This window comes from Myiozetetes cayanensis, unplaced genomic scaffold (assembly GCF_022539395.1).
Source record: "Myiozetetes cayanensis isolate MyiCay16 unplaced genomic scaffold, myiCay2020 scf24, whole genome shotgun sequence".
Lineage (NCBI taxonomy): Eukaryota > Metazoa > Chordata > Aves > Passeriformes > Tyrannidae > Myiozetetes > Myiozetetes cayanensis.
The window spans coordinates 5218577-5232337 of NW_026087456.1; the positions used below are offsets into that span (position 1 = coordinate 5218577).

The 13761-nt window shown below is 39.6% G+C and overlaps 1 protein-coding gene across 1 annotated transcript in view; it reads right to left on the reverse strand.

Moving 5' to 3' along the window:
- FAT4 (FAT atypical cadherin 4) overlaps nt 1–13761 on the reverse strand; it is a 128830-nt gene that overhangs the window by 57037 nt on the left and 58032 nt on the right. The window contains 3 exon segments of the mRNA XM_050320607.1: nt 657–1007; nt 2730–2991; nt 6333–6464. Of these exon segments, the coding sequence (XP_050176564.1) occupies nt 657–1007; nt 2730–2991; nt 6333–6464 (745 nt within the window).

A 13761-nucleotide genomic window follows, 5' to 3' on the forward strand; every position in this document is an offset into this window, starting at 1 on the left:
GACACAAACTGGCAAAATGGTTAAGGCAGCTATAAAGATTGTACCTTTCATACTCCAAACACATTAACACCTTCTAGATGCCATAAATAATCCCATGATTAAAGCTTATCTTAATGAGAAATTTTCTCATAATCTCTTTTAGTCAGATTTTTAACCTCCAGTTATCAACACCCTGTAGACGACATTTCTCTTCACAATACACTTAAAATTTACAGGATGTTTCAGATGACTTCAGATAATACCTGGTATTATCACAACCTCATTTAGAATATATTATATACTTTCAGGAAAGAAGCCTACAGGTAAACTTAACGTCTAATTGAAATGTGCAACACAAGCACCAGGGGAGAAATTATTCTGTTCACCAGCTGTAATGTTCTCTAAGTGAAACATAGTTCTGCAGTAGCGGTTAAAAAGCAGTATTTGACTCTATTTTTATCATTAAAAAAAAACCAATAAGGAAGAAACCACCCACTTACACCCAATAAAAAATGTGAGAAAAATAATTTCTTTTCATGCATTACACTGTGAATTTAAGCATATGACAGAAACCTAAGGGTAGCCCTAAGTTTCCCTTTCCAACAATTCTTCTAAGACATCGCTGAGGTGAAACACATGTTTATCATCAGAGATACAGAACATGAGGAAAACCCTACCATCGTCCGCGTCGGTGACACTGAAGTTGAGGATAGCGGAGCCTGGGGACAGGTTCTCCATCACAGACGTGCTGTACGAGGCCATGCTGAACACCGGTGGGTTGTCATTGATGTCCAGGATGTTGAAGTACACTCGGATGGTCGTAAACTGGCCTCCCCCATCCTCTGCGCGGACGGTAAGGATGTAGTACTGCTGTGCTTCGTAGTCCAGCGCACGGGTCAGGTTGAAGACCCCAGTGACAGGATTGAGGAAGAAGACGCCCTCCTCATCATCCTCACTTACGGTGTACGTGACCTCCCCGTTGACACCGGAGTCGTCGTCAGTGGCTAGGATGGCTGCCACTAAGGAACCTGCACGGTACGACAGGACAGCACCATCAGGCACTCTGGGGTGGTCAGAGCCAGTTCATCATCAACCATGAGAGGTATCCTCCAGCAGAAATTCAAACCTTACTATTTATTGTATGACTAACATACCAAAGGTTTTTCAAAGTTGAAAGGAGCATCATATTCTTGCCTTAAAGGGCTACTGAAAAGCCCCAAGAAATGCCCAGGAATGTTTGCTTTTATCTTCAAATGGTATCAACTGGGGGAAAAATACCTCTTCTCCTGGTAGGTATTGTCTTTCTAGGACTCAAAGGACCCTCTCATTCCTGTAGACAATTGCAAGTTCTGAAACCTTCTAGATATTTCTTTCTAAGTGCAAAAACCAAAATGTCAGTACATACCACATATCCCAGATATACATTTAAGCAGTGCCTTCGCCGGGTAACTGTGGTTAGAAAACTAGAAACCTTATAGGGGTTCGTTCTTTGCTGCTTTCTGAAATTCAACTCCTTATGAATCTGTGCCATTGTTTTCATTTCTGCATAGCTGCCCTCGCACGACTGACTGAAGTTTGGAAATCAAGTGTCACGTTTTAATATTTCAAACACTAATTATAATTAAGATCAGCTCATTTCCAGGAAAATAGATAATTTAATTTCTTTTCCATGGAACCAGATGAACTACGTGTGTTACAGTATAGTAAGCTATTTTTGAGCAACATGATAATGAAAACTTCTTGTGTCATCAGAAGGAAGAACCCCCTTTAATCCACCTGGATATGCTGGTATGACTGACACCCATTTCATAACCTCAAGCTTTAATGTTTCTTTAACTGCAAGGGGAATGGGGATTACTCTCTGGAGAAAGAGAGGAACCTACAGGGTTCCTCTCTCTATCCCAGAGCTATCCAAGAACTCACCATCCTTCCCCTTTGGGTGAGCCTACTGTAGGACTGCTGGAGAATGGAACCAGAGAAGGTGAAGTATTTCAAGTACAAAATCTTTTCTTCTTTCATTATCCACCACTGCTAAGCTGGGTATAAGGCACTAATGTACACCCCACAAATGATTAACGAGAGAAGCCTCATTTTAATGTGGAGGGAATTAGGATTGCTTATTCCAGGGTCATTCCTGCTAAAACAGACCAAGCCTCAAGACTGAGCAACAGGAGAAAAAAGCATGGCTGAGGGTCTACAACCAAATCACTCCATGCTATGCAGACATTTCAGTTACTTCCAGATCAGATTCCTGAGGCACGGCTGATTGCACTATAATCCTTAAATGCAAACCACCACCAAATTGTGCGACAGGGACTGTGGGGCAGAGTGCAAAAGCTGGAGGCATGGGGGTAACCTTGGTTGTCCCAAATTGAGACTCCCACACCTATGAAAGCCCTAATAAAAGTTGGAAAGCTATTACCATGTCATTTGCATCTCCTTTGTTTATTCATGTTTTAAAATAAGCTTCTAAGATGCTGCAGTTACTGATACTGGCAGATACTGCTTTTGTAGTAGTAGTTTGTATAAAATCTTGGAAATATAAGTAGAATACTTTTGTTGCAAGTAATATTCATTTCTCATCCAGAGACATGTAATAGAGCATAGTTTTTGAAAGCTTTATTTGATGTAAACATTTTCTAGCTTACAACCTGACTTTTAGGCATCAAAACACTCTTGCATATGAAATGGATTTTAAAAGAAGAAAACAACTGAAGAGGTCAGTGATCATATTTCCATCTCCTACTTACCTGGAGTGGCATCTTCTGGGATGTCAAAGGAATACACTGGCTTGGAGAATTTGGGGATGTGGTCATTGACGTCGCTAACAGTGATGTTTATCCTCATGTCTGAGGACTGCAGGCCGTCATCGGCGCGGACCAGCAGGGAGTACTTGGAGCGGCGCTCCCGGTCCAGGCGCCTGGTGGCGATCAGCTCTCCTGACTCGGGGTCAATGTGGAAGCTGTCATCCGCACCGCTGATAATGGTGTATGTCACCAGGGCATTGGCTCCCTAAGGAAAAACAGAAGTGGTCAAATCAAGTTATTCGCCGGGAAAACCACATCATAACTTTCAGTAAGACAAGAATCGTTCCAGTAACTGCACTTGGCGAATATCCTTCAGAACAGTTTCCTTTAATAAACAGCCTTCCTGCCCTGTCCCTGCTTCAGTCCCACAGCAAAGACACATACGCTCACAGTTTTTACTTATGAGATGTGAAATGATGAGGTTGCCCAGATATTTTTTGCTCCACTTTTCATAGAAGGATTGCATCCAGTCAGTACCACAAAGATCTGATATCTGTTTTAATTTCAAGCCAGCATCGTCGAGCAGTGTGACAACTTAACAAGGATCAATGTTTATTCCTGTTTTATGTTTGAAGGTTAAATTAAATCCCTGGTAGTGGGATCAGCTCTGCATGTCTTGCTCTCTAGAGGAGGGATGGAGAAGGCAGGAGAGGGAGGACCTGGGGCAGCCACGCAGCAGTTCCCCCAGTCAGCACATGGCAAGAGCTGCAGCTCCCAGTCAGGAAACATTCATGAGGGCTGTGCTTGCAGCAACCCCTCAAAGGTCAGTTTCTGCAAGGAAATACATTTACCCCTGTAAATAAAAAGCCCCCAAGTGACAAATCATGTGTCATCAAAATCACAGTTCTGATCTTTTGGGTTGTGCTGGAAGTCAAAAGCATTTGCTTTAGGGTCAAAAAAATCTCACTCGCCCTTGGTTAAAAAAGGATACATGTGGACTTTGAAAGGAACATTAAAGAAAAATAATGTTATGTAGAAAAATGTCTTTTTTTTTTTTTTTTCCTCCAAGACAAGGTTAAGGGCTCTGAAACTAGTAACGTGTAACATGAGATACAGGTACCTACAGCCTGCGTGCTGTTGATGCCTGACAATGTGTTTTGGTGGGTGAGCAGATATTTACCGTGCCCTCCTATGGTGCTAGGCCAGAGCTAAGGTGTCACAGTTGAAACCTGCTGCTGGCACAAAAGTGGCACTTCTGAGGTGAACAACAGATCAAAGAGATCAGGGAGAAAGAAATTCTATAACTGTTCCAAACACTCTTGCCTAAAAAAGCAAATTAACAGAGATAAACACCCGCTTGTATTTGTGAGAAGAGAGACAAGTGTTGGTTACCTGACCTTACCAGAGTGCCTTGTGCCAAATTTTCTCTCTGGGGTGTTGTTTCAAAGAGTTGCACTGAGCTAACTGATAAAATGAAATTTAGAAAGAAAACAGGCTTGTGCAGGTGCCCAGCCCTGCACGCAGCACTTCAGCTGTGTGCTCAGGTGTACATAGGGGATGTCACATGCTTTTCCTCCAATTGTGCGGCTGAGCAAAAACATCTGATCAGAATTTCAGATTTCAGGTCAGAGGTGACCACATTCTTCACCCCTTGTTTAACCAGCCAGAGTCCTTCTAAGAGAGTGCAGCTATAACCACAGCCACCTGCAATACTGGTCTATACACAGCCTAGGTGAGAAGCAAAACAAAACACAGATATGTAAAACCTACTAAAAACGCTGTGGAGAAATTTCCTATCAACAAGTGACTTTACAAAGTGTTAGGAGCTGTTGGAATTGTTAAAGCAATGGTATCACTTAGCACCTAAAATGTCTTTATATCTTTTCTCAGATCTCTATGATTCTCTTATAGCTCACAAGTATCTGAAATTTGCTGCCTCCCTACTATCATTATAAAGTATTATTAAGAGGCGTTCTTGTACACCTCTCAGTCATGTAAGGGTTCTGACATCCTCTGGAAGTGAAAACTTTGATTCTGAAAGTGTGAATGTTGTGTGAATGTCTGAAAGTGTAACATCGCAGGAAGATGATATGAAAAACAAGGAGCATTCACTGTGCCCTCAACTTTAGAGAAGGGGGAAAAAAAAAGGTAAGTATCTTGACGCTAAACTGTACACAGCTAAGAAAAAAAACTTTAGCTTTTCATAATGAATTTGAGTTACAAATGTTCTGGTAGGGAAACTGAAATCCTCCCTTTTTATAGAAAAGATTGACCAGTTTCTCTCTGAGGTAACAAATCACTTCCCACTGGATGGAGTGCTTCAGGATGGATAACATACGAGACACAATTTAGGAATTGCCAAAAAGAGGTTGGAGCATTGCTAAAATCTTAGATATATTTGCCCTACCATACTAGAAAGTGGTAGTTCAATATTTATTTCTTCCTAAAATAATTACAAACAGATAGAATTTTGGTTACAGATGTGCATCTTTCCAAAATCCTGGGTTTTGTCTGTATGTCAGGCTACTCCCAGAAAATAAAGGGAAGAACAAAAAATTCATGATCACATTTGTACTATTCCTAGGAGTGTTCCAGTGGTTCCCTCTGCAGTAGTAAGATTAAGTACACCAATTAACAATCACAGGAAGACTAACCAAGCTAACACAAAAAAGGGCAGGAATAAAACTCTCTTGAGGAGGTTGAATTACCCTATTATTTCAATGCAAAACTGCTCGCTGTTGTCAAGTGTAACCCTATACTTTAATGACAACACAAACTTCTCTGCCTGTTCATATTGACTTTTTAGGCCTTTTCCTTGTGGAAAGAATCAGCTCAAATAAACGAAAACAATATCATTAACATTTTTGTAATTTAATTTCTAAAATAAATGAATGCACCAATAGCACTGTAGTTTCTTAATAGCACCTTAATTTTGCAGTGTCCTCACAGTAATGAACCTAATTGGGCAAAATTATTTTGCAAACAGGTTCCCGTACAGAGCACATATTTTAGCATTATTTCTTTTCCCCTCTTTTTTGGTAAAACAAAACCTTCTTTAGGAAAGGATAATATCGACATTATTTAGATCTAGTCAAAAGGAAAGCATTACCAAAAGTTTTATTGTCCTCCAAGGCTTGTCTCACATGAATTTTATTGCACAGCTTGAATCTGGGCTTAACTACAATATCTTGGCTTCAAAGTTAATTTAGATCTTGAGTTGTGGTCTTCAACTGGAACGTCAATAACTCTTTATCACACACACTGGGCAGGTGAGCACCTTTGCCACGTCACTGGGTACTGTGTGTGATGAGACTGGTAACACCATCTAAACCCAAATTGTGGGGCACTTTTTGGCATTAAGAGATGTTAGGAAAACGTTAACTCATTATGTACAAACCAGTGAGCAGCCTTCAAGTAACAGAGTGGTGTTGTCTCACTTGCTCGTGTGGTTTTGCCTCTGTGTGACTCCATGATACTGAACAGAGTTTGGTGAATGACTGCAACGATTCCTGAGGCCAAGCTCTCACAAAGGGATGAAGGGAACAGGTAAAAACATATTTCCAGCACTTTTAGTACCAACATTCAAATATGAAACCATGCTCCTACCTCATCAGCGTCCATGGCTGTCAGCTGCAATATTTTAGATCCATCTCCTATATTCTCTTCTACGGTCAGATCGAGCATATCTGTGGGGAATACTGGTGGGTTGTCATTGATATCCTGAAGTGTTATTTCAACCTGTAAAAAGCAGGAATCAGAAAAAAGGCATGTGAGCCCTAAGTGCTGATTGGACCTGAATGTTACAAATCATGTAACTCTGAAAGAAATCAGGTAAATTGTTTTTAATCACGTGAATTAGCGCATTCCCAAATCACACCAACAACAGCAAAAGCCCCTCCGGATATTAAAGTTCCACGTTGTTATAAAATACTCACTAGGAGAGCCTCTAACATAAATAAAGTTAATTTGACTTGTTGATAGCAACTGATTTTAAATGGTCCTAGTCTAGTTTATATTGGAAAAGATCCACTGATAGACTGTCATTGTAATCCTCAAAGTCGGCCCCTGGAGAGTAGCTGCCAAGTGCCGGGGCAAGGAGATCGTTCAACCATTAAATGCTGCCTGACATAAAGATGAGGTGGTGTAAAATTCTCTCTGAAATGTTTATATATTGGCAACTCTCTGTTCCGAGAGAGGAAAAAACACCCTTCCACTTAATATATTTTATAAAAAATAATCTGTTTTTCTCTCTCTCTCAAAGCTCTCCCCTAATTGCAAACATGAACGTTACTTTAGAAGCACCCACAAGCATCTCCTCTCCTTGCCTATCCACAGCTCAACTAATGTTCTTTTCACATGCCATATTTGTATGCTTTTCCAAATAATAATTATAGTTCCTGAAAGGTTGTTGTGTGATCTTTATTCTAGTTTTTCATATGCAAGATTGCTGCCCTGTTGATGTTAATTCAAAAAGATGCAGAGCTACGTTTTCCTGTGTTGCTGGGTATGGAATGTAATATTCCAAAATAGAAAAAGAAGACACAGCTGGTTTATATTTATCACAGAAAATATGTGGATCCAAAATACTGAACAGTCATCAAACTCTGAAAACCCTCTAAGGAGAACAGAGGTAGATGAAGGAACTCTCACCAAGGAACAGAGAAAGGTGGAGAGAGGGTTGTTGCACAGGAAGGGAGGCAAAGGGATGACTTGAAGATACCTAGACTGACATACACAGAACATTATTTCCAGTCCAGTATCTGGCATGCTGTTATACACAAGAGTTCTCCCTGCACTCAGTTGAAAATAGATGTGTTGGGCTGCTCCTGATACAACCAACACAGACATTTTTGGTGATCCGAAGTCTACGATTCTACTATTTCTAATCACCCTGTCTTAACAATTTCTTTTCTTTTCTGTTTTCATACAGACCACCAGTTGCCAAGACATTCTGACTTGATCACGAGGACGATCCCAAAGACAAGCACTTCAGTGACAGAGTCTTGGTCGTCTCTGCAGAACAACTGAGTCACCCGGGTTCACTTTTCTGCATCTCTCCCCGAGCACTCAGTGGCTGCACACCAAGGCACTCGTTCTCTGTGGGCTTCCTGAGAACCACATTCCAAAGGATACTCCATCTTTTGGTCCTCCCAGAGACTTTTAGAAAGTCTCACACCAGAGCTGGACTTTGTGACACAACAGGTTTGGTGTGTTGTACTACTGTCCGTCACCAAAGATACTGAAAATCTAAACTGCTGTAGATGTGTAAATATTCTGAGGATGTATTTGATCCTACCACATCTCTTTTGCCTCAGAGGAAGTTTCAAAAGCACAGAAGGCTGCAAGGAGCTCAGTTATTTCCCTGATAAGCATTTTTGCACCAATGGAATTTCTTCAGAGGGTAGAGAGCTTTAGACTATTGAGATCGCATTTGTGGTCAGGATACACACCATGCAAGAAGACACTTTCCACCTGGGGATCTAAGTCATCCTGTCACCTCAAGTAAGTGAGCTTTTTTTCTTTTAATTTTTAATTTTTTTCTTCAGTCTGTATTCAGTATTTATGCCCACAGTCGGTTACTGTTCCTGTCAGCTTGTCAGAACTTTCCCACAGCACAAACAAGAACTTAAATATCTTTAAAAACAGGAGTTACTACATAGCTGTATGTGCTGGAAGTGGAGACAAAACAGTGGTCTTTCACAGAAGGTCATTATTTATTTATCCCATATTTAATCCCTTTGACCATTCACAAATGGTACAAAACAACAATTCATGGCCTGAGACAGATTAACCCAGAAGGTTTTATCATTAACTTTAGAGGAGCACTTACCAGAGCATCACAAGCAATGACTGACAACTAACTAATGAGACACAAACTTTCAGGGAATAAACCAGCCTAGGTCAGTTTTCAAGGAGACTCCTGCATCTGGGTGACAATTAATCACAGAAATGGGAGAGGTGTGGTAGAAATGACAGACAAAGGATTTTGCCAGCTCTCCATGCCAAGAGGGTCCTGCCCCATGAACTGGCACAGCAAACTCGGCCTGCTCTCCTCCTCAGAGAACAGCATTTCCCCAGATAGGGTTTCAAGGTAAAGCAGCTGCACAGCTCTGCAATTTATTTATTCATACCATACATGTCATTCACAGCTAATGTTTCTGCTGCGGGTGACATTTCACCACCAGAACCCATTTTTGTGACGAGAGATCACCCGTTGTACAAATCACATGAAAAATATATGACAACTTCTGGGGGGTTTGGGATGGGAGCCGTGCATTGCCTGTAGCCTGCATAATGTAGAATAGTGAGAATCCAAGGATACAGATGGCTAAGGGTTGTGGGACAAATAAATTAATTATAAAGTCAGATTCCAGAGAACTGGAAAAAAAAAAAAAAAAAAAAAGAAGAATAGAGATAATTTTATTCTGAAAAATCAGTTCACAAGTAAACAAAGGCATTGTATTTTATACTGAAGATGTGCTTTAGGTGGTGCAAAAATAAGGAATTCTCAAATAAGGAGACATTTTTAGAAAAGACCACAACTTCTTTAAAGAGCATTTACACTGTGATTTACTATTTATCCACAGGGCTTAGATAACATGTATTGCTCCATAATTCCCCATTGGCTAAGTCTAATTAGCACTCTTGTTTAAAGCTATCTTTTTACTTCTGCTACAATTTACAACTTCAGCTTACACACAGTACTGTAAAAACCAAGGAATAAAATCCTTGAATGCACTTCTTAGCAGAAATTTCACTTAAGTAATCACAGAATCACAGAAAGGTTTGGGTTAGAAGGGACCTTAAAGATCATCTTATTCCAATACCCTGCCATGGGGAGGGACACCTTCCACTAGACCAGGTTCCTCAGGGCCCCATCCAACCCGGCCTAATGCATTTATAAGAAAGACTTGAGAAAAATCTTCACATTTGCCCGAAAACAAGAGTCCATTAAGCTTCATTTCAGAAAATACATATCCTAAGTGAGACAAGGTGGTCATGACAGTATTACCTGTTTGTACCACAGGAATCATGTTCAAAAGGGTCTACAGATCACGTGCCATGCTCTCAGCCTGCACTGATGGCAAACCAGCGATAACAATAAGTACAAGAAGAAATATTTAGGAACCCAGAGGCCTCAAAACCTCAAATACACCACAGGAAAAAAGACAAAGGGAGCTGAAGAGAGTTGGTCAAGCCTTGGAAGGAAGGAACCATTACATGCCAATGCCTATAGAACATACCCAGGCTACACTGAAAGTGATAATCATCACCTCCTTCTCCAAATCTATCCAACATGTGGAACAATCTTGCCTGACCTCAAACCCAGCAGTCAGTGTAACTCTAGGATGCAAGCCAGAGACACAAACCAGTCACCTAAGCCACTCACTATGGACTACTCAAAGTACTATGGACAGTCTCCAAAAGAGAAATTCAACTTTCCATCTGACAAATCCTCAATTAGCATTTATATCAACAGCATCTTTAAAACAGGACCCAAAAGTTCTTACTGCCACTCAAAGGACTCAAACAGAATAAAATACAGCAGCAGCAAAGGTGGTGAAGAGTCCTTGCACCTTATTAATTCTCTAACTTGCTCTCTCCAGTGGTCCATGAACTGACAGGGGCTCTGCTCCTCTGAACAGCCTTGAATTTCTGCAGAAGCCACAGGAACATACATAGTTACAGACCCTTCTAAATCTGTTAACATTATGATGGAAAAATTGTTAATAGACTCAAAATATTGCCCTGGTTTGTTTGTTCAATGGGAAATGAAAAAATCAGAGGGCTTTGTTCTATCCTCACGCATGTAAATCTCCACAAAATTATCCTACTTTTGTACAAATTCTAGTATAGTGCTTTTCCTTCACACATTTAATGCAGCTAGAAAAAGAGCTGAAAATTAACCCTTTCCTTCACAGTTCATTCTTCAGAAAAATACATGTTGCTTATTAACTAAGCCTTGTAAAATAAACACAATAATTCTAAATATCCATTTCTAGCCAAACTCTCTTTGAGTGGGTTTTTTTTTTTCATTTGTTTGTGTACTTGTTTAATGTTTGGTTCCAGTTGTATTTAAACTAAGGTGCAAAAACACCAAGACCTACAACAAACCACAGAGATCAACAATAGAAAGTCAAAACAATACCACAAATTTCCCTGTGTATGAATGCAATTTCTCCTTCACAGGTTTAATAACATTCTCACAATAATGCCGTGGCCCTGCCGCTGTTACAGATGGCCAACCCATGCTGCAGCCTGTTGTCACAGACATTTTCAAAGCAGAGGAAGTATTAATTACCTTGATCTTGTTAAGATTCTTATTTGCTGCTCAAATTAGTCTCTCGGGGCTTTTTTTCCCTCCACAAACAAATTCAGAACAGATTGAGGCAGGACAGCACTCACCTCAAACAGTTCTGCCTCAGTTTAACTGTAGATGTAAGAAAAAATAGTTCTTTTCTCCATTCAGACAAACCTTTGGTCTTAACAGATATAAGGAATAACATCTAAACCTCAAGTGTTTAAGCACACAGACCTATTTAAGCATTTAGAGGACATAAACCTGAACACAGGAAGTCACTGGGAAACTCACTGTTCTATCAAAATGTTCCCTTTGCTTTAAAAAAAGTAGAAAATACCCTCCTTGAATTAACTGAAGACACTTATGAGGAGTGTCTGTGAAAGAGACTCATCTCACCACACAGAGTGATGCTGCAATGTAAACTATCCGATAGCTTCATACTTTGTACATGGTTCTGAAAACAACTTATTCTGTGCAGGCAAGGAGAAATTTCATCATGACAGAAATAATTAAAAAAAAAAAAAAGGAGTATTTTTTGGGGTTAACCAGTGAGTTTGCATTTGAATAAACTATTCTTAAGTTTATTCAAAGTAATTTGTTGAATTAAGAAACAGTTGCTAAAAGACGAATTTTCACTTCTTGGAGCAAAAACACCAATCCACTTCAAAAATACTAGTACCCCAGACGATTAGTCATTAGCAGGCTAGACAAATTCCATGCTCAATATAAAAAAATCTTAAAATGAGAGTTTTATTCTGGAACAAGAAATTATTTCAGTGACCAAAGTTACTGGGTTTATGAGCTACCAAAGTATGTAAAATAAAACATCGCACTGGAATGTACCGTGCCAAATTCTATCCAAACATAACGCCTTTTATAAACCAATGGGCTCATTTGGCCAGAATTTATCCTTCTGCTTTATTACAGTTATTAACATTTAATTTCCTTTTATTTCAAGGTGAGGAGGCCTTACAGACAGAATACTTTTCTGAAGTTCTTTTATCTAGCGAATGAAAACGAGGTGGGGGAAAAAGATGACACAGGAAACGTGAGTGAGCTCATGTGGTAGCAGTAAGTTTATTCTTCTTTATTCTACTATTTGACCATGGTAGTGCATTATCAATGTGAACAGAACAAAAGTGAAAGGATTTTATTTCCTCATCCCTTGATAAATCCTCTAAATAATATAATTCATGATGATAAAAGGAAAGAATTCAACTATTAATTTATCCCATCCATGTAACTGATCTGAATAACCTGGCCAACACTAGTCACTTTTATTCCTGCCTCCATCACTTCAGTCCTTTTTTTTCCATCCAGCAAACAATGCTTCACTAATCCTGAAAAATACACATGCATGTGTATTCCTTTTTTTTAATTGATGTGAGTAATCACACTGGCTACTCACATCAGTGAAGGTATGGTTATAATAAGTGCTTGATGACCAGTGTATGAGTCCTTCCTCCAAACTGTAAGGGAAAGGAAAAGGAAAGATTAAGCATCAGAGTACAATGCATTTCTGGAAGTGCATTTCCAGAAAAAAAAAGAAGAAAAATCCTCTTTAAAAAAATAAATTTATATATATATATCTTCCTAAAAAATAAAATTTCTAATAATAATAAAACCCCATAGGCTGTCTTGAACCAGTTTCCCACCTTGCTCTGAAGTACTGGGAAACAGTAAGTGTGAAGGAAAAAAAGAAACATTACATTTTAAAATTACTTGAATACCCAATAACAGCAGAGCTCAGGAAGGTGAAAATACTGAATTACAGATCCATGCACATTTACAATTTCCACAACAAGATGGAAAGCCTATTTATAAAGAAAATGTCTGGGGACAAGGCAATAGCTTTTGCTGAGGTTGAAGCTGAATGAGGCATCTGAATATCCCATTTTCCAGGAGGCAAACAATCCCAGCACACGCTAGCACAATAAAAATCACATTAGTCTATTGTGCTGCAGGCCAGCAAACCTGTTAAATAGAAATACAAAGTTGTTAAACATCCCACTATTAACAGGGGGAACATTGCAGCTGGGGAGAAAATGTAGGGGGGAAAAAAAACGCTAAGAAGGCACTGTTTGGAGACAAAAAAGCGCCAAGTTTGAACATCCAGGGGCAGCAGCAGTCACTTGATCTTCGAGATTTGGGGTAACACCTTTGGAAGAAATCACTGTGTTGAACACTTTCCAAACTCCTTCTAGTACATTTCAGGCCAAATCCTTAAGTTTAGGTGACAATGACATTGCTTAGGCAACAGGTGGATGTGTCAGCACTCAGAACCTTAGACACTGAAGATCTCTCCATGCAAGGAGAACAAGGCACAAGACCAAATTTCCACATCTGAGCTGAAGAGTATCCTAATGAAAGATAGGATGTGAAACCTGTCCTGGGCTACCCCACTGCCCACTCCAGTCACCCCAAAGCAAATAAAATATTAAGCCAATACAAGACAACAGTTTGAGCCCATTTAGAATAGGGATTATATAGAAATACTTCCTTTTTCCTCACAGAATCAGGAATTACTACTGATTACCAGCCTTGAAATTGTTTGGAAACTTAAGCTCTGCATTTTGGAAACATTTCACTTTCTCCATTAAACAAACACGCATGGAGTCTTATAAATCTTACTATGATATGCTGGAATTTCCCAGGTAATTTTAATCCATGGGCTCTAATTCCAGTATTTTAACACCACATCACTTTCCTGGATTTAATATCATGTTGTAAAGT